Source organism: Eutrigla gurnardus (assembly GCF_963514095.1).
Source record: "Eutrigla gurnardus genome assembly, chromosome: 14".
In the NCBI taxonomy this organism is placed as follows: Eukaryota; Metazoa; Chordata; class Actinopteri; order Perciformes; family Triglidae; genus Eutrigla; species Eutrigla gurnardus.
The window spans coordinates 20,719,143-20,740,755 of record NC_139937.1 but is presented as its reverse complement, the minus strand read 5'-3'; the positions used below and the strand labels follow the sequence as shown (position 1 = coordinate 20,740,755).

Below are 21,613 nucleotides of genomic sequence, written 5' to 3'. Positions count from 1 at the left end.
CACTACCGGTTTCTAACGACACAAAGCTTCATGCAAATTAATAAAACAAAATAAATAATAATTCATAGTGTATCGTATGTTGGAAAAAATATGGAAAAAAAGTCACAGCATAGCATGTCAAAAGAAGGCATAGTATAGTATATTAAAGAAATGCAAAAAATCCTAATATAATGTGTTTAAATTGTAAATTAAAAAAAACGTCAGTAAGTCAGTGTCGTAGATCAAGAAAACAGGACATTATTTAGAAAATATGTCACAGTAGCATTTTGAAAAACGTCATTTAAAGTTCTCCATCTCCCTGGACCTGGTCTTCTGGACCTGGTCTCCTCGGCTCCTCCATGTGCTCCTCACCTGGCAGTCATCATGTCACCAGCTCTCCCTCCGTCTACACACCTGCAGACCAATCACGATGCAGGACGATGGAACCTGGAAACACCTGAATACATGAACGTTTTCATCATTTCTTCTAAAGTCTGGAGGGCAGCGAAGCTTCAGCAAGTTGCTCTTTAAATGTCGTGCTCCACGTAAAACATACTCAGTATGAAAAACTCCTTTATGGAGCTTATATGGAAAATAAAGAACTTTCTCAAACATTGTAGGGACTAAACCTGATTATCTTTATACCACAGTCATGTACCAAATACAGGAGAGGTTTGCAGGATAAGACAACAAATATTTATTGAACATCTTGAATCACTGATTCCTTTAACATCACCTTTTCATGGTTTAAAGTAAGTCCCATTTAACATTAATAAAACAATATGGATAAGAGCTTATAATACTTAAATAATAGATCGTTAATGAACTTTTGCTTTTGTGAAGTTTCTTCAGCTTTTACTGAAAAACAAAAACAACAACATGGATCATTTCAAAGAATATTTTCTTCCAGAACTCGAACATTTTCAACACAACAGAGTTTCTTTAATGTCTTTATACGTCGGACACCAAAAAGGTGCAAAATCCTTGGAAAGGAAAGTTTCTAAACGGAGTGAAGCTTCCAAACGGCTCAGTTCAGCAGCGTTTTGGTCCTTTAGACCCCTTTGACCAAGACTACAGTCTGCTCGGCCTTCTGGGTAGTGCTGTCCGTGTTTTTGGCGGCGCGGGGCCGGCGCAGGTTCAGGAAGCTGAAGGGCGTCTCCAGGCTGAAGCTCTTCTTGGTGAAGGAGGCGGAGCCACCGGTGGTGGTGGTGGTGTTGTTGTTGTTGGAGGCCGGAGCGTTGTCCACCACGTCGCCCTCGGCTCCTTCGGCTCGGTCACCTGCAGCACAGGAAACGGCTCATCATCATTTTTTTCTTTTTAAAGAAAAAGAAAATGATGTATATATTTTGTGTTGTATAATGTACTCCAATTACAATAAATATTTGAAGTAAAAAATAAATATATAACAGTTTCTGACGCTTTTATGTGCATATTCATGAAAACATGAGAAAAGGTTGTTTTATTCTCATTAATAATATATAGGACATGGTTAATAAATATTTTAACTTTTAAAAAGGGTAAAAGTCAATTATTTTTACATTAAACAGCCATTTTTCCCATCACCCACCTCTCTCCAGGTCACATTCCGGCGACGACGCCCCGCTGCACTCGCTGCGAGGCCCGAGCACCGGCGAGATGAGGCCGAAGTCGGACAGCGAGGCGGTGCTGGGAAGGTCCAGGCTGCAGGGCCTCGACAGGGGAGAGAGGGAGGAGGAGGAAGGAGTCGGTGACGGAGAGGTAGAGGAGGAGGACGCGCAGGAGGAAGAGGAGGAGGAGCCGGCGAAGGGGCACGGCGACAGGAGCTCCTGAGGGCTGCTGGGAGTCGAACCCAGGCTGCAGGTGGAGCGAGTCTCCGAGTCCTCCTCCGACATGACGCTGCCGCCGCCGCCACACGCCTCGTCATCGAAGGAAACGGACGCCACTGTAGGAAGAGATGGAGAGAACATGAGTGATGAGGGGAAAGAGGTGGATCATTAAAAGGAAAGTGAGAGATAGAAGGAGACGAACGGAGGAGAGAAAGATGGAGGACGGAGGAAAGGAAAGAGGAGGGAGAGATGTGAGACTGAGATATAAATAGAACCTGAGAGGAGTTTCATTTAACCAGACGTTAATCGAAGCACACGAACGCACCCTTGTTGTATTCAACATTAAGGTTAACATGTAATCACAGCTCATCTGCTCCTGGATGGGACGCCTGCCGCTGCACACCGCCGTTACCGTGGTAACGCCACCTTATTTATTCCACACGACGCAGAGGGAACGTTTTTTAACCTCCAAACTGATAAAAAGATCCATCGTCCTTTCTCAGAGACGGAAACCGTGTTTACATCCACACAGATACTCCACTGTCATTGGACGGCTCGAGTAAACACCATATCGTGTTTGGATATTCTCTATGAGGCTTTATTGTGAATATTGTTCAGGTTTTAGGAGCATAATTTAGGCATGTATGTTCAGGTTATATGGCGGTTTGTGACGCTCGGCCCGTTTCCTGTTTGCTGGAAGACAACAAGCAGAACTGAGACGACGGCGGTTCACAGCAGGAAGGAGGACGGACGTCACGGAGGTTTTACATGATCAGCTGTTAGCAGGATCTACGGTCTACGGTGTGATCCGGACTCACAGGTGGAGCTGCTGGCCGAGGCCTCAGTTCTAAAACACAAACATCTGCTGTGTTCATAAATATCTGGTTTCTTTTATTAAAAAGCAGAAGGAACAAGTTTTTTTTTCCAGCAGCAACAAGAATGAGAAAGCTGCAACTAAAATCTGATTATTTTCCTGATCTCACACACAGACTGTAAACACACACTCCTCTGACCTCACACATGTGTCTCAGACAGACTCTCCTCTCTGCAGCAGATCTGAAGTTAATTGATTGAGTGTTTAAACTGATTATTTCCAGCTGCTGATGTCATCGGCCGTTTCCTCTCTTCTTAGAAAGTCGTTGGAAGCTGAGATGTGATGATGGAGACAGATCAGAGCTCTGTTGTCTCACCGATTACTAGAAGCACGATGACGTCTTACAGCTCGTATACAAGAGGACATTTAGAGCTTCGTTACCGTGACAGCGACTCTCTCTCTCTACTCACTGGATATCCCGTCCGACTCCATCTTAAAGCTGGAGATGTCGTCCCCGGTGACGCCGTCGCCCTCGGCACCAACGCCGCGCCCCCGCAGGCCGATGCTGGAGCTCCGCCGCCGCTCGTGGATCTCGTCGGAGATGATCTCCAGGTTCCTGAGGGCCGTCTTGTACTCGCCTTTGGCCTGAGACAGCTTGGCCTGCCGCTCGTCCACGTTCTTCTTCAGGTTCTGGAGAGGAAGACGGTGAGAAGGAAGACCACGATGAAGACCACGATGAAGACCACGGAGCGACGCACTCAGACGGCTCAGACGAGCTGAACATGTGGATTATTTCACAGAAACATTTTGACACTAATCTGCTGCTAATCCAAGCCGACTGCAGGTCTCTGAAGGAGCCACATAAAGAGACATTTTAGACACAGGTTTCCTCCACCTTTTCTAAAGTCAAATTCAAGCATTTCAAGGTGGATTTCCATGCTTTTCCAGCACCTTCCAGCTGTGGTAAACTACATATTTGTATCAATCCAATGGTCAGTATTCAGTCTACTTATTATGTCACTTGTTCATCACATTAAATGAGACGTTATTGTCCTCTAAACAACCAACATGATGTTTGGAGACAGCTTTTTACAGAAGGACCACAAATGAAAGGAAAACTAATTCCACTAACAGATCCACAGAAATATAATCACCAACTATTTTCATCATCTGTTCATCATCAAAAGTCATTTTTCATAAAGAAATGTCAGAAAATGCTGTTTTCAGTCCCTCAGATATGGAGATCTTCTTTATTCTAAATTCAAGCACTTTTCAAACCTCGAAAATTCAAGTGTTTTCAAGGATTTCCAGCACCCGTACCAACCCTGTAGATAACCTTTGTGTCACAGCACCGACGCTGACGTACACAGCACTAACAGCTGATCACAGACTTAATGACATCATCACAGCGAGTCAACAGACACATACCTCCAGCTGCAGATAGTACTTGGCCTTCATCTCAAAGTAGGGCCTGTGGAGGAAGAGGAGAGACTATTAGAGGGAAGATAACCCAGAAAAAAAAGAGCAGCAACCACATCATCATCATCATCACCATGGCAACCTAGAGGAGCAGGAGAGAGGCCGAGGGCTTGTGATGCTGGATTAGTGAAGCAGGCAGAACGGATTAACATCCTGCTGAGGCGACACAGAAATGCTGCAGCTGATCCTTCACAAAGACCAGATCCAGAACTCACAGAAATAAAACCCCATGTCTCTCAGCGGAGAGACGTCGATGGATGAAACGTTCACATGCTTTTATTTAAATTTGCTCTTCCACAAAAGTAAGAAATACTCCACTACGAGCAAAATGCACATAAAATGCCCAAAAAAAGTCCTATGCGTCGTTAGGATTCACCAGACAAACAATCCTTATCAAAGGGGTCTTTGAAGAGAGCGGCTTCGGGTCAGGAAGATAAAGCAGTGAAAATCTAAAGATAACTTCTTTTTTTTTTTAAGTTTCTCATCCACAGAAGGTCGTTACTCATCTGTTTCTCCCACATGGGAGCGCATCGACCTTCTGTAGATAATTCAGACTATAAATAAGAACCTCATGGAAACCTTCCACATCGTCCCGCTAGCCAGCCGATTTAAAAAATACAAATCACTCCTTTATGCATGCAGGGAGACCATCAGATTTATTTCTCATCTTAAAAGATGATTTGATTTTATTCCACTGAGTTCTGACTGCTTCCATCTGAAACTGAAGCTTTGAAAAATGATTCAAATACTAAATATCCTGCAGTGCCAACTGCCTTGCAGGGAATCTGGCTGCTCATTTGCATTTTATGCCACATTTTTTTAAATACCTGCATAATTTTCTGAGCTTTACTGATTCTAAACCAGTGATCAGAAAAACAGTAGGTGAAAATTACTTTTAATTATCAGCAGCTTTTGTGTTTTTCTTCTTTTACAGAACAAATAAATGTTGAGCTGCTCTTTGAATGGCAGCAATAAAGTTTGACTTTTTTATTAATAAATGGAACATTACTCTTCTCAGTTTTAAGAATGCACGAGAAATGAGCTCAGAAATATCAAGAGCTAATCCTGGAGTTTCTATTCATTATATTTTTAATTCAAGTCACTTCCTTTAATTCAACCAAACTTCCCCTTTAACACCCTGAAACAGGTCCATGTGGTTAATACTAAGAAAAGGTGCGAAGTTGATTTCAGACGAATAGAGAAGAAAAACCTGCTTTCGATAAAACCATGTGAACAGCTGGATCTGCTCCTCGGAACCTAGGAAACCACATGGTTTCTTTGGCTTCGGTCCAACCTTTCATTCAGGTCGGAAAAAATGACAAAACCTAAGTTAGCTTTAGACGACAAAACCAACGTTAGCTTTAGACGACAAAACCTACGTTAGCTTTAGCCGATAAAACCGATGTTAGCTTTAAAAGACAAAACCAATGTAAGCTTTAGACAATAAAATCAACGTTAGCTTTAGGCGGAAAAAAAACCCGTTAGCTTTAGGCAAAAAAAACGTTAGCTTTAGTTGAGATTAATATTTTTGTTTTGTTACAGTCACTAAAAGTCGCTATCACACAAGAATAAAAAAGACATTGTATTTTTTGGTGAAAAACGAGATAAAGTTGTAATTTTGATTAATTCTGTCAACTTGTCAAATAAGGAAAGGTCTTTGTCGATACTGAATTTTTCTGAAACTTAACGTAAATATCGCCTAAAACTTGATGCTGAGCTCCAACGTTGCCGCCAGAGTTCCCATGATGCCACGTTGTCATTAATAAGCAGTGAAACCCGTCGGTGACGGCGGACTCTTACTTCGACTTGTTGATGGTGCGTTTGAGTTTCTTCTCCAGCTGCTTCATGCGGCCGATCGCTGCCGTATATTTGGCCGCTGTCTCTTTGTGCACCAACTCGCTTCTCGTCTTGGTGTGCTCCGCCTCCATAACCTGGGACAGCCAATCACAATTCACCGTCAGCCAGAGGTTAAAAATCGTTTCTCAAAAGCAGCCATTTAGATCTATTTTTTTTAAATTGCATTTGCGAAACATTTAAATAATTGAACAGGAAGAGACGTTACACAAAACGTCCCAACAATCCATGTGATGATTCAAACAATGTCGGCTAAATGTGAATGAAGCAGCACCTCTGAAAACAAGGTTCATATTAATAATAATAATAATAAGTTAAAACAAATCAAAATAACATGTGGTCCAGGGTGTCAGCTCCCCCTACTCACCCGCTGGGTGGCGTGGTTCAACATCTCCTGCCAGGCAGAGTCAAACTGCCGGCTGTCCTCCTCCAGGAGCCTCTGCTCGGCCAGGGAGATGGTCTCCTTCGCCGCCCGCAGGACCTCGGTGGCTCTCTGGAAGTCCTGGGTGGCCTTCTGGGCCTCCAGCTGGGCCTGCAAGACAACGACAGGGAGATTGTTGTTTATTTGTCGTCCATCCATCGATTCAGCGACGAATCATTCCAAGACTATCATCATTCTGGATGTTTCCTGCAGCAAATTCATGACATCATCCAGAAGTGAATAAAGTATTCATCGGTGATTTAATATCAATAACCAGATTCAAAGGATGCTGAAATAACTCCATAATGATGGTGATCAGTAAAAAGTGTGAAGTCATGCTTTGTTAGGTCCGTCTGCAAGACCACAAGATAACTACTTTTAAAACGCTTGTTTTCTGAATGGAGTCTGGTTGATGGGTGCTAGGCTATGCTAACATTGTAGCTGCTCCATCAACACTCCAAATAAGGTCATCTAGACATAAACACAGCAGAGACCTTGTTGTTTGGACCACAGACAGTCTCTGGTTTCTCCAAATAGTCTGGTCTGGTCTCTGGACTAATGTGAGCTACTATCTAGACCTCTGGGGGACCACAGACAGTCTCTGGTTTCTCTAAATAGTCTGGTCTCTGGACTAATGTGAGCTACTATCTAGACCTCTGGGGGACCACGGACAGTCTCTGGTTTCTCCATAGTCTGGTCTGGTCATATGTGAGCTCATAATAAAAGTATAAAAGCTATGAGGATAACGCTGTTAAACATGTCTCTCCATATTGTTTTTTCATTAAAGTGAAAGATTATTTTCTGTCTTTTAAATTGACGAAGTGACTTTTCTGTGGTATTGAATTGTTAAAATGATCGGCAGTTTGACGTCCACAGTTCCTGAATCATCAGAATCTTCCATCAGCTCTCTTGGTCCACCCGTGTGGAAGCTGTGACATCACCACATGGCCTCCTTAATGTCATTATTGCTGGTCATCAACATGCCAGCAGAGCAAGACCCACACAACCTCCGCCTTGTTATCGTCATGTGATCAGCTACAGGGAGACGTGTCCCCACAGTCTCCTGTCTGTGTCTCCTGTCTGTGTCTCCTGTCTGTCCACAATAAGAGGAAACTATTATTAGAAGCACACACGTGTTACCTGACTCACGTGATGGAGATTTCACTGCACACAAACAACGTGACTCGTGAGATTTGTTTCACTTCCAAGCTTCATCATAAAACACATGCAGCAGCAGCAACAACAACCTATGTTGGACTGGATCTTCTGTTCAAAGCTAAACTTTATGTTTTCCTTGGTTGAGGCCTTTTATAAGTCAAACCAAAATTCACAAAAACAACTAAGACAACGTGAAACTAAAGCTGCATCTGGTTTTAAATGCAGCATCAACATGTCAGTGACAGCGAGACATCATGTGGTCATCATTTAGCCGGTACTCAAAGCGAGACGAGTGGAGAAAGTAAGAACGAGAACAAGTATGAAAACACCAGTACCACGGGTACAACAACACGTGTGCCACAACAGGGGTACCACAACACGAGTACAACAACACGGGTAACACAACACGGGTTCCACAACATGTGTGCCACAACACGGGTAACACAACACGGGTTCCACAACATGTGTGCCACAACACGGGTAACACAACAGGGGTACCACAACATGAGTACAACAATACGTGTGCCACAACATGGGTACCACAGGTACCACAACACGGGTACAACAACATCAACGTGACTTGAGGCACTCTCCGCTAAGTAACCATGGGAATTTATCCGACCAAACTAGCCTGCCCTGGGGCAGGCTAACCATCAGGCTTACTTTAGCGGGGGTTTCAGAGAAGTCCGTCTGTCGGAAACAACTGTACCAGCAGAAGGTTCCGCCAAGCCTAGTCCTCGTGATTTCGTCACGTGAAAGACCAAAAATTACCAAAATTACATATATGAAGTACAAACAGACTATATTTTCATCAAGCGTCTAAGAATACACGCTTGCAATTAAAAAAATATGAATAAATTGTTTATTTTGTTTAAGACCAACTGGCCATATCATAAAGCCCCCAGTTGGGTGAGTGGTGATGCTCCTGCCCCCGGATGTGGGCATCGCAGGTTCACATCTCGGCGAAGACATCTCATGTGTGTTTTTTTTTGTTTTTTTGCCTGTATAATTGTCTTTAGATCAGAGAATTAGACCAACATTTTACCTTAACTATGATAAATATGTCATACAATTTCCCCAGAACCCAAATATAACTTGCAAAAACATGATAGATATAAAGATGTTATTATTAATAGCATGTTATAAATCCCAACGACAAAGGCATTGCTGCATGCAATTTTCAGCCACATAAATTCCTTTCAGGTGAGTTCATTAATAGGTTCATTGAATGTGTTCATTGAATTGTTGAGATAAATGAGTTGGTCAATGTAGATGCATTTACTAGGCCTATCAAAAAAAAAAAAAAAGAGAGAGAGAGAGAGAGTTCCGGACAAAGAAAGAAGTTTCTCAAACTTCCATAGTCGGGAATTGAACCGTGGCCGGCGGCATGCAAAGCTGGCACGTTACCTCTACGCTATAGTCATGTTCGACAAATTGTAGTCAGAGTTATATTAGAACATGTTACTCTTAACGGTACTTCCGTATTTAATCGCTTGGCAATTCTTGCCCAAGCAGCCTTGCGATTTTTATTTATCACTACAGTATTCCCTTTATTGGTTATGATGGGTTTGAACTCCTCGTACAGTTCTATCAATAATTTTTGCGCTGGTATTTTCTGCCATTTTCGAGATGATTCGACATTCACGGTTCTGGTCTGGCTTCATATCCCGTGAATGGCGTAACACAAGACAACTTTAACCTGGCTTGAATAAGCCTCAACAAGGCGCGGCTGAAATGCGTTAATGGAACGGGTTTAGCCGCAAGTGGAAGTTGGCGTTAGTTCTAACCAGGCTTAACCAGGTAAGCGCCGCTTTAATTAGCGAGTTTGGTGGAATACCCCTCTGGGGTACCACAACATGAGTACAACAACACGTGTGCCACAACATGGGTACCACAGGTACCACAACACGGGTACAACAACATGAGTACAACAACACGGGTAACACAACACGGGTACAACAACACGGGTTCCACAACATGTGTGCCACAATACGGGTAACACAACAGGGGTACCACAACATGAGTACAACAACACGTGTGCCACAACACGGGTAACACAACAGGGGTACCACAACACGTGTGCCACAACACGGGTACCACAGGTACCACAACACGGGTTCACCAACAGGGGTGCACCAACACGGGTACAACAACACGAGTAATACAACACGAGTACAACAACGCTGGTATCTCAACGCGGGTACTACAACACGGGTTCCACAACACGGGTACGAAAACACGGGTACAAAAACGCATCTCCAAAACTCTCATAACTGGATCCAACTACCCAGAAAAATTGAGCATGACCATTATCACAAAAGGTGGAAGTGTATTTATGTTGAGCTGAAGCTAAACGGTCTGAAGACGTGCTGTTAGCAGGAAAACATCAAACCAGAAACCCCCACTAGATTCAGGTGCACCAACAGCTTAGGACCAGCAGCTGATGTATCCATTATAAGCACTTCAGTAATTATTCAGTTGGAGCTCAACAACTTCCTCCACAAAAGCCACGAGGAAAAAACCCTCACTGTCGCAACAAACGAAACCCAAAAAAATGCATACGGAATCAAATTACACTGTAGTCCGTACACAGCCAACAACACTGCAGTCCCGTCCCTCTAACTGCTGAACCAGAAACTAACTAAGCTCCCCCCTAGTCTTCAGGTGTTACTTGTGGTGGGTATTTACGCACTGAAACCCGCAAGCCCGGTGAAGCAACCAGCAATTGGCGACCCCCCTGCAGCTTCGGACGTGCTCCCAAGACAACTGCTCTGGCCACGTTCACACCACACTAACAAACCCCCCCACGAACTCCAAGGGAATTCACCCTTCAGCCTATCGGGGATAGAACAGCATTTTATTCACAGTGCATACAGGACCACTTATCTCTGGCACAAAATCTAAAGCCAAACAGCTCGGTTTCACAAACACAGTCCCCAGAACAATTACCATTATAGCTGCACACATCAACCAAAAACAGCCTCCTCACCCACACTCGTCCAGGTCTCCCAAACAACCAGAATGCACAAGTCAATCACCAAACTAGGTGCACCTACCCTCAAGGATCAGTCTCAACAAGCAGAACCAATGGCTACACAAATGTAAACCAGATGAATCAAGTTCAGGTGTGACTCATTAACATAACACTAACCAGAGTAGTCCAAACACCGCCAACAACACTGCAGTCCCGTCCCTCTAACGGCTGAACCAGAAACTAACTAAGCTCCCCCCTAGTCTTCAGGTGTTACTTGTGGTGGGTATTTATGCACTGAAACCCGCAAGCCTGGTGAAGCAACCAGCAATTGGCGACCCCCCTGCAGCTTCGGACGTGCTCCCGAGACAACTGCTCTGGCCACGTTCACACCACACTAACAAACCCCCCCACGAACTCCAAGGGAATTCGCCCTTCAGCCTATCAGGGATAGGGTAGCATTTTAGTCACCATGCATACAGGACCACTCATCTCTGGCACAAAATCTAAAGCCAAACAGCTCGGTTACACAAACACTCCCCAAAACAATTACCATTTGCACACATCAACCAAAAACAGCCTCCTCACCCACACTCGTCCAAGTCTCCCAAACAACCAGAATGCAGAAGTCAATCACCAAACTAGGTGCACCTACCTAAAGGGTCAGTCTCAACAAGCAGAACCAATGTCTACACAAATCTAAACCAGATGAATCAAGTTCAGGTGTGACTCAATAACATAACACTAACCAGAGTAGTCCATACACAGCCAACAACACTGCAGTCCCGTCCCTCTAACTGCTGAACCAGAAACTAACCTCAGCTCCCCCCTAGTCTTCAGGTGTTACTGGTGGGTATTTACGCACTGAAACCCGCAAGCCCGGTGAAGCAACCAGCAATTGGCGACCCCCCTGCAGCTTCGGACGTGCTCCCGAGACAACTGCTCTGGCCACGTTCACACCACACTAAGAAACCCCCCCACGAACTCCAAGGGAATTCGCCCTTCAGCCTATCAGGGACAGAACAGCATTTTAGTCACCATGCATACAGGACCACTTATCTCTGGCACAACATCACCAGTTCGGTGAGACTAACATATTCAAAAACAAGTCCCCCAAACAACCATTATGTACAAGTCAATCACCAAACTAGGTGCACCTACCCACAAAGATCAGTCTCACCAAGCAGAACCAATGGCTACACAAATCTAAATCAAGTCAAGTTCGGACGAGCCCCATTTATTACTCCAACACAAGAACCACAACACGGGTACCAAGTAATTATGGCATGATAATTACAACATGTTCATATGGTCCCATGTCTGGTGAGTCTTGGTTCCACGTCACCGGTTCTTCCTACATCTTTCCCTGGACGCCTCAGCATCGGAGCTTGCTGCCTCTTTCTTCCTACTTCCTGTTTGAAAGTCTCTGCATGCAGCCCATGAAACTTTCAGAAGTACGAACCTCCAGAGGGAAGTCGATGTGTCAGTACTGCAGAGATTCCTTCTCCGGCACTTCAATTATTCAAGAGAGAATTAAACAAGCTTCGTTAACGTAATTACTGAAAGGCAAGAACGGGGGATGAAAGGAAGGGTCATGTAAACATCCAATCCTCCACTCCTGACTGATTTTTCACAAACAATTGTGTCGTGATATCCGAGAAGACGAGACACTTGAAAGATCCAGAACCAGTGTAACTGAAAGGTAACGGAGACCACTGAGTCTCCTGAATGAATGAAACACTGCTGTACAAAGACGAAGATATTTTATTCTATGTGGCTCAAAGAAACTCATCCTGTTGTGCTACTACGTACAAAAGTATTATAATTCTTATAATAATATAATAGCAGCTTTATGGCTGTCAAAAATGGTTTTCACTTTGTTTCCATGACGATAACGAGACACAATCAGACTTTGTGTAACTGAAATGCACCACCATGTATACAAGTCAGTCCTTCATTGGTCGAGGAAGGATCCAAACAGTACCTGGAGGTTGGAGGTATCGAGAGAACACAGTGAGTCCAGTAGAATCCTAAATCTGTTTACCATCAGCAACACGAGAGAATGTTGGGAAGTTGCAGGATCTGTATTCAAAGTGACCCAATTTGGATGATTTTCCGGGAAAGTCTGGCTATTAATCTCCTCTAAAGTGACAGCAGAATCTGGGACAATGAGGTTTTAGGGACAGCGGTTGGAGACCATGCGAACGCAGACGAGGCATCCTTCCTTCCCCTGTCTGGCCCACTTACCCCGGCCTTGGATGTGGCCGATATTCAAGGAGAGAGCTGAATGAATCGAGACTGGCCTTGATCTAAACAACTGTGACATTAACAATCGTCTCCGATGCCTCGTCACGGTCCTGAATAGAGAGGTCTGGTACTTTTTAAATAAAAAACGGAATCGTTTAATGATGGCAAAGCACCAGGAGGTGACTAGCGATGGGATGACGTTCGCTGAAAAAGCTGTCTAGCTGACTATCACGGTGAAAAATTGATATATTTTTTAAAATGTATTATTTATCCTTTATTTATTCAGGGAGGTCTTGAACTCAATCCTCCTTCCTGTCCTTCAAACAAACTTCTGCAGCCACCACTTTGCTGAGGAAGGACTGAGTCATCCTATCTCACTTTAAAGCACCATCATAATGCACAACAGCAGCCGTGAGAGACTATCCACCAGTTGTGTGTGGGCGTCTTAAAGAAGAACTTGATTTCCTCACATGCCGTATTAGCAGCAAACACACCATCCAACATTCCGCCTGCAGCCTCGAGTCGTAGGACCTGAGCTGGAGTGACGATGCATATTTCATGACGTGAGGAAAAACCCTTCAGCTGAAGGTTCGACTTCAGCTTCGGTCCCACCGGAGTCAGCACTTAAAAACACACATCTTTTCAAGCGATGTGCACTCAGGCCATCACACACACAAGCTTCTGGGCGTCGTCGCCCCGAACCACTTCACCTCAACTCAACTGCAGGTCAGCCGGAAGTGCATTTGGACCAGCTGACAAACTTTGACCAGATCAAAAGGGACAAAAAGAGCTGCTGCCTTCCCGGTTCTCTTTCAGGAAGGTCACAAGGTCGATTCATGCAACTTTTTAGGGAAATCTAAAGCAATAGGCAGATCTGAACTCGGCAAACAAGGGGTCTTGGTTCGGATGTTTGTTTGGGTTGAGAATGCAACCGACCCACAAAACCAACACAAAATATGAGCTTGAAGCAGCTCCGCCACTCCCAGGGTGTTTCTCGCCCGTTGCTAATGCGTTTCTTATCAGTGAGTGGCAGAGCGACGGAGGGAGGACAGCGAGAAAGCAAACAGTGAGTCAGAATTAACACTGTGGGTGTGCTCTGATTGTGCAGAAAGCAAGATTAAAACATTTAAGTAAAATGTATAATATATATTTTTAAATAAAAGGCAGGAAGAAGGTGTTCAAAGAGGGATAATAATAATAATAATAATAATAATAATAATAATAATAATAAAGAAAAGTAAATATTGGATATAAAAAAGGTAAAGCTGGAAAGAGAAGACAGAAGGAAAAAGACAGATTTATTAAGAAATAAAGAAGAAAAAGGTGAATGAAGAAATCATAAATTAAAATGTAGCCGACTGAATGTGTGAAGGCCTTGAAAAGACCACAAAAGCTCTAGAAAAGCAGCTCCATGACAATGAAAGGCTGGTCTACAGTAACAGAGACTCTGTGTCTTTAATTCAAGATATTTTTAGCTCCCAAATGATTCAAGTTAGTGTGAGCCGCCTGATTAATACGATTTATGACAAACATCAGACTCAACGCCTCCAACCAGCAGCTGTTTTAATGATTTCAGCCCTTTCTCCATCTGGTCAAACAAACGGGAACATGTCGGATTTTATGTCATATCACACTCAAGAAGTGCATCGTGGTGAATTTTTATCATCAGGACTTTAAACAGCTGGCTTTAGATTGTAGTAGTACACCACACAGCTGGGGGTGAAAAGGGAACTGAGACGGTGACAGGAAATTACTGTGCAGTTTCCCCGTTTTCTGCATGTTAATGATCAACTAGACCAAAAGAGATTGAAGTTCAAGCATGAAGATTCTCTCTTAATAAAAGTGCAGACTAATTCCTTAAATTATTTGATCATTTAATAAATCACATAACTTTATACAAAAACTATAGATTTTTAAAAAAATGGTATTAACCCTGCTGTGATAAAGAACGTGATCAGGAGTACGTTTCGATGCCGACACACAGACCAAACATCTGCAGCTTTAAACGAGACCTGATCAGACCAGGCCAAACCAGAACCTGGTTCCCCAGAAACCAAGTGGACCCAGGACTTTGAGACCTGAATGTGTCTACCATCCCCCCCCCTGGGTTCACTGACCTGTCTGGCACACCGCCGGGCTTCCCAGTACGGCTTGGACTCCTCCACGGCCTTGCCGATCTTCTTCACCAGTTCGTCCAGTTTCACGGTGGCCTCGACCAGAACCGAGCGGAACTTCTGCCTCGCGTCCTGACAGACAGACAGACAGACAGACAGACAGACAGACGGACAGACAGACAGGGTTAGGTTTGGTGACAACGCCGTTGTGGGTCAGGGGACGCCGTGATCATCGGTATGAGCGGTGTGAAGGAGGGTTCACATGATGGGGATCTGATGACGTATATTAGTGTTATCACTTTAAAAGGTACTGGTTCTGGTTCTGGTTCTGTTACTAAAACATAGTAAAGTAAAAAGTAAACGCTTCTGATAGATATAAACAAAGGTTTGATCCACATCAGGCTGACTCAGTGAAACATCGTATTTGTGTTTAAGTTAAAAGGAGGAACTAACTAAAAGCTTGAGAAACGTTTCTCCAGCTAGTAAAAAAAAAAGTTTGTTTCTTGTTTTACTTCACGTTGAACTTTGGATGACTCGTTACACCCCGACCTTTGACCTTCACTTTACCGGCAGCTCGTAAAGTCGATAGTGAAGGAAATTAAAGTGGCTCTATTGCTGCTGTGAGTCAGGACTTCTCTAAAACCTCAGAGCTCGCAGATAAAAACACAAAAGCAGGTCTGAATAATGGAGAGGACGCGTCGGCCGTGTAATCCGGGGCGACGCACCACGAGCCCGACGGCCGACACGCTCCGGAGAGTCCCGATAAACAATCTGCTGAGGGACGCCGTGACCAATGGAACGATATAAATGTACTAACTGTTTGTTCTGTCTGAGGCAGCTTTGTTTCCCAGGCTCATAAACACTCGGCTTATATCATCGTCTCATCGTTATGAGAACAGAAGTCAGACGCTGCTCGACCTCGCCGTCCTGGAACAAAACATGCCGTTACAGAAATAACAACACATCAAACTGCAACAATGATCCGGCAACAACAGGGATTGTCCAACATGAAAGGTTGCACGTCCAGCTGAACTATGCTGTTAGATAAAAAGCACCAAGTCAGCAGGTTTCAGACCTTTTTAAGATCCAGTCTGACGGGCGACAAGGTCCGTGATCTTCAGACATTTTAACGGCTCGTTTCTTCGCTCTCAGGAGATAAATGTTGTCACAACGGGGGAAAAGGTCAAATTCCTCCTCCAATAACATCTCAGACCTTGTGACTTGAAAGATGATTAAAGCTCCTTCTGAGAGACTGAATCCAACAAGATCAGTTTTCAGAGACCTTTGAACCTGGAAGCACATTCATCAAACGTTCGAGTCCTGCAGACTAGTGGAGCGATGGATGGCGATGGATGACGATGGATGATGGTGATGGATGCCGACGGATGCTGATGGATGATGATGGATGATGACGGATGATGATGGACGATGATGATGACACAGAAATCGACTTCCTTCGTGGCCGCCAGCATCACAGCTGCTGGTGTTACTTGAAGGAAGTGACTTCATGTTTGTTCCGTCGTCAAGGAGATTTACTGCGACGCCTGATTGATGGTGGACGGCGTGTCTCTGACATTTAACTGGATTCACAGTGATTACATTGATGCCGAGTTGCTTCATCCCTTTACCGACAACAACACGAACTTAAGAGTTAAAGAAATAAACAACGTTAAATATCAAAATATCACAATGAAACATGAACACGATGTTCAGACAAAAACATCCTCATCTGTGGCTGTAAATGATAAACATCACACTGCAGCGATCGTCCAATACCATGTTCATAGAATATTAAAGAACTAAAGTCCTCCGTCCTCCGTCTCTGTTCTCCTCCTCCATCTTTCCCCTCCGTCCTTCTCCTTCGCCCCCCCGTCCTTCTCCTCCATCCTCCCTCTCTGTTCTCCTCCATCTTTCTCCATCGCCCTCCCCTCTGTCCTTCTCCATCTTCCCCTCCATCCTTCCCCTTTGTCCTCTGTCCTTCTCCTTCATCCTTCTCCTTCGTCCTCCCCTGTCCTCCTCCTTCGTCCTTCTCCTTAATCCTCCCCTCTGTCCTTCTCCTTAATCCTCCCCTCTGTCCTTCTCCTTCATCCTCCCCTTTGTCCTCCTCCTTCATCCTTCTCCTTCGTCCTCCCCTCTGTCCTTCTCCTTCTCTGTTCGCCTCCATCTTTCTCCTTCATCGTCCCCTCCGACATTCTCCTTCGCCCCCCGTCCTTCTCCTCCGTTCTCCTCCTCCATCCTCCCTCTCTGTTCTCCTCCTCCATCTTTCTCCATCGTCCTCCCCTCCATCCTTCCCCTTTGTCCTCTGTCCTTCTCCTTCATCCTTCTCCTTCGTCCTCCCCTCTGTCCTTCTCCTTCGTCCTCCCCTCTGTCTTTCTCCTTCATCCTTCTCCTTCGTCCTATTAATATTAAATCTGATTATTTGTCGAGTAAACAAAGAAAATCCCCTTCTGGATTGGATGTTGACTGATAAAGGAGGATTTGACTGGTTTTACTGGTTTTAGTGGACCGTGACATTTTGAGATCTTGATCCGTCTGACAGAAGGAGGTCAGAGTCCTGAACAGCTGCCGTCTTTGTTGGGACATAAAAACAAGTTGACTTGACGTTGGAGCTGGTGGAGCCGTAAAGAAACGGCAGAAAGATAAATGAGTCGAGGTTCAACAGGCGACCAGTGTTGAGTCTGGCCGGCCGCCACGTGGAACAGAAGTAGGCTGGCCTAAAAACGGACGCCACGAAATCCCACAATTCCTGATACCAAGATAGAAAACAACCAACGAATCCGATGTTCTTCAACTTATCCTCCTTCAGAGAGTTTATTAGCAATTTCTCACCAAAAACGACATTTTATCTAATTACATTTGACCTTCACCCAGTGTTTATTAGCTAGTTTAAATGTGAGGTGTGCTGATTTTCCAGTGACTTACAGAGTAAACAGAATAGTTTGGCTTTTGGAAAATCATGACAGGAAGTTTTCATTAAATTCAGGTAATATATTGGCAGAATGATGAATAATTAAAATACCCAAAAGTTGCAGCAAGTTCTCAGCCAACAAAATGTGATCACAGATAGAAAGTGAATCACGTTGGTGGACCCGCATGATGGAACCAATTCAATAAAATTCATTTTATTTATAGTGTCATATCACACCAGAAGTCATCTCAGGACACTTAACACATTGAGCAGGACTAGAATACAATTTCAAAGTCCCAACATCACCAGGAGCGTTACAGCGACAGTGGCGAGAAAAAACTGCCTTAATAGGCTTTTAGGCAGAGATCTGGTGCAGACCAGGCCCTTGAGTTCCAACTGCATTTGGTGTTGATCACAGAAAACCGTTCACAGTCACTTTCAACACTCAGCATGTCACGGTGCTGAACCCGATCCACTGACGTGGACTTCCTCTTCGGTGCTGACCCACATAAAACTAAACCATCGCACCTTACGGGTTTTAATGGGATTCAAAGATCACTTATGCAACTTCACCCGCCGGATCGTCTCCAGTGACTCAGTAAAATCTCCTTCATGCCCAGAAGATAACCGTCTCTGCTGACTCAGCGTTTTCAAAACCGCTGACACAAACTAAATGTGATGTTTGAGCCCGAAAACAGAACAAACGTCAGAAAGAACCGACGGTGAAAGTGTGTGTGTGTGTGTGTGTGTGTGTGTGTGTGTGTGTGTGTGACTGACCTCCAGCTCCGTCTCACAGCTGTTGATGGCCTCAGTGGACTGGTTGAGTTTCTCCAGCTCCCCCTGGAAGAGACAGGAGGAGAGAGGAGTGTGAGACAACATCTGGGAGAAGGGGAGGGGAATCAGTAACATCTGGAAGAAGGGGAGCGGAACCAGTAACATCTGGGAGAAGGGGAGGGGAACCAGTAACATCTGGGAGAACAGGAGGGGAACCAGTAACATCTGGGAGAAGGGGAGGGGAACAAGTAACATCTGGGAGAAGAGGAGGGGAACCAGTAACATCTGGGAGAAGGGGAGGGGAACCAGTAACATCTGGGAGAACAGGAGGGGAACCAGTAACATCTGGGAGAAGGGGAGGGGAACAAGTAACATCTGGGAGAAGAGGAGGGGAACCAGTAACATCTGGGAGAAGGGGAGGGGAACCAGTAACATCTGGGAGAAGGGGAGGGGAACCAGTAACATCTGGGAGAAGAGGAGGGGAACCAGCAACATCCGGGAGAAGGGGAGGGGAACCAGCAACATCCGGGAGAAGGGGAGGGGAACCAGTAATATCTGGGAGAAGGGGAGGGGAACCAGTAACATCTGGGAGAAGAGGTGGGGAACCAGTAATATCTGGGAGAAGGGGAGGGGAACCAGTAACATCTGGGAGAAGGCGAGGGGAACCGGTAACATCTGGGAGAAGGGGAGGGGAACCAGCAACATCTGGGAGAACATGAGGGGAACCAGTAACATCTGGGAGAAGGAGAGGGGAACCAGTAACATCTGGGAGAAGGGGAGCGGAACCAGTAACATCTGGGAGAAGGGGAGCGGAACCAGTATCATCTGGGAGAAGGGGAGGGGAACCAGTAACATCTGGGAGAAGGGGAAGGGAACCAGTAACATCTGGGAGAAGGGGAGGGGAACCAGTAACATCTGGGAGAAGAGGGGGGGAACCAGTAACATCTGGGAGAAGGGGAGGGAAACCAGCAACATCTGGGAGAACATGAGGGGAACCAGTAACATCTGGGAGAAGGAGAGGGGAACCAGTAACATCTGGGAGAAGGGGAGCGGAACCAGTAACATCTGGGAGAAGGGGAGGGGAACCAGTAACATCTGGGAGAAGGGGAAGGGAACCAGTAACATCTGGGAGAAGGGGAGGGGAACCAGTAACATCTGGGAGAAGGGGAGGGGAACCAGTAACATCTGGGAGAAGAGGGGGGGAACCAGTAACATCTGGGAGAAGGGAAGGGAAACCAGTAACATCTGGGAGAAGGGGAGGGGAACCAGTAACATCTGGGAGAAGGGGAGGGAAACCAGCAACATCTGGGAGAACATGAGGGGAACCAGTAATATTTGGGAGAACGGGAGGGGAACCAGTAACATCTGGGAGAACATGAGAAGAACCAGCAACATCTGGAGAACACTGATGCAACATCTCTCCTGATTCAGATTCCTGAACAGTTTAAATATCTCTTTTCCCCAAATATGAATATAGTCATATAATATATCTGCATCATTTCTATGGACGCTAACATGAAGCCAGAGATGCTAAATAAAGAGCCGATGACACTGAACTGGATTGAACCGAGTCATATTAAATCTGTTCAGGGCTGACCCCGATACCAGAGTCCAGCAGATCCAATCAGTGCATCACAAAATATAACAAGTAAAAACAACATTGTTCTCTCTCTGATTTTTTTTTTAAATCAACAGTTAACCAAAAGTAGGAAACATCAGTTGGTTCTGGTGACGTTTGTCTTTGTTGAATAACGAATTAACCGTTTATCTGCTGCACCAAACACCCTTTATTCTCTTTTACTGAGTAGGATTATTTAGTCTCCCTCTCTTAGTAGTATTATTAGTAGTATTACTAGTATTCAAATTCAATCCAGTTTTATTTATAGTGTAATATGACACATTTTTTTCAGGACACTTCTCACACAGAAAGGAAGGAAACAATTAACTGAAAGAATGAATCAATAATTGACAGATAATGTAAATGATCAGAATTATCCTGGAACTTAGTTTATACCTTTAAAGTCTGACAGGATTATTGATCATATACATTACGATCTCAGTGTTTGATTCAAACTTAAACAATCAGCAACTAGTATGACGATTAATAACCCCTCATTTTTAAAGCATAAATATCAGACGACAAGTTCCAGCTGGATAATGATAAAATATCATATATATATATATATATATATATATATATATAAATTAATTAATTAATTAATTAATTAATTAATTAATTAATAAAAATGCATATGAATGAATGAATGGATCATCCTACTCGGAGCAGGTGAACTGAACTTCTCGTTAAATCAATAGAGATCAAACGCAGCTGGCTGCTCGGACTTTGGTCTCGGGTCTGAGACGGACCGAGCCGGACTACAATGAAAAACACAGTGTGGATGTAAAGACCAGCTACCTGGATCCTGGGGTCCACCTCCTCGTCCTCGAACTCGGCCTCGTCGTCCGTCCGGACCTCCTTGTCTAGGTCAGGGTCTGGGAGCTCCATGTCGGAGGGGGGGCAGAAGCGACGCTCACAACCCGAACAAAGAGACGTTACTGCGGGACACACACGGACCGGAGACCCGCGTGTCTCAGGCGGTCCCCGCACGCTCGAGTCCCGTGGTTATCACAGTAAGTCTAGCAGAAGAGGACCATGTCGGCGGGGATCCAGAGAGACCAGGAGGAGGACCAGCAGCGCGTCTCCCGGTCTGCTCAGCCCCAACTGAACCAGACTGGAACAGCCAGGGATCTGCTTCACGGCGGAAACGCCCCTTCCGGCTGTCTGAGAGTGTATGAGGAGTAGTTAGTGCCGAGGGCCCGCCCCTTCCGGTGTCCACCACGTCGAAAAGTAAAAAAATAAACACTTCGACCTCGAGGGAGAAACGTCATGAGGTGAAGAAGGAAAACTAATAATAATAATAATAATAATAATAATAATAATAATAATTATTATTATTATTATTATAATAATATTTTATATATTATATAATTGTATTTTTTAATGTTCATTTATTTTTGTATAATAACAATAATATACCAAAAAAATGAAAATTAAAAAATACTTTTAAAAAAGAAGGATAATTCACGGT

At 44.5% G+C, this 21,613-nt stretch overlaps 1 protein-coding gene across 1 annotated transcript; it reads right to left on the bottom strand.

The window, feature by feature from the left end:
* Window positions 1-611: 611 nt before the first annotated feature.
* On the bottom strand, window positions 612-21,271 carry sh3bp5b (SH3-domain binding protein 5b (BTK-associated)). The gene is made up of 9 exons (XM_084027715.1): window positions 20,941-21,271; window positions 18,528-18,590; window positions 14,846-14,974; window positions 6,299-6,463; window positions 5,878-6,008; window positions 4,027-4,069; window positions 3,069-3,288; window positions 1,547-1,900; window positions 612-1,257 (listed from the first exon to the last, which is right to left on the bottom strand). Exons 1-9 carry the CDS (start codon window positions 21,028-21,030, stop codon window positions 1,031-1,033), a joined length of 1,422 nt encoding a protein of 473 aa, XP_083883841.1. The 5' UTR covers window positions 21,031-21,271; the 3' UTR covers window positions 612-1,030.
* Window positions 21,272-21,613: the final 342 nt, after the last annotated feature.

Bases quoted from the DNA above. Each gene is read 5' to 3' on its own strand.
- sh3bp5b (XM_084027715.1), bottom strand. From the start codon at position 21,030: ATGGAGCTCCCAGACCCTGACCTAGACAAGGAGGTCCGGACGGACGAC. The intron at 6,009-6,298 runs GTGAGTAGGGGG...TGGCTGTCCCAG, and splicing joins TGAACCACGCCACCCAGCGG to GTTATGGAGGCGGAGCACAC. The intron at 1,258-1,546 runs GTGGGTGATGGG...CCTGTGCTGCAG, and splicing joins GGAATGTGACCTGGAGAGAG to GTGACCGAGCCGAAGGAGCC.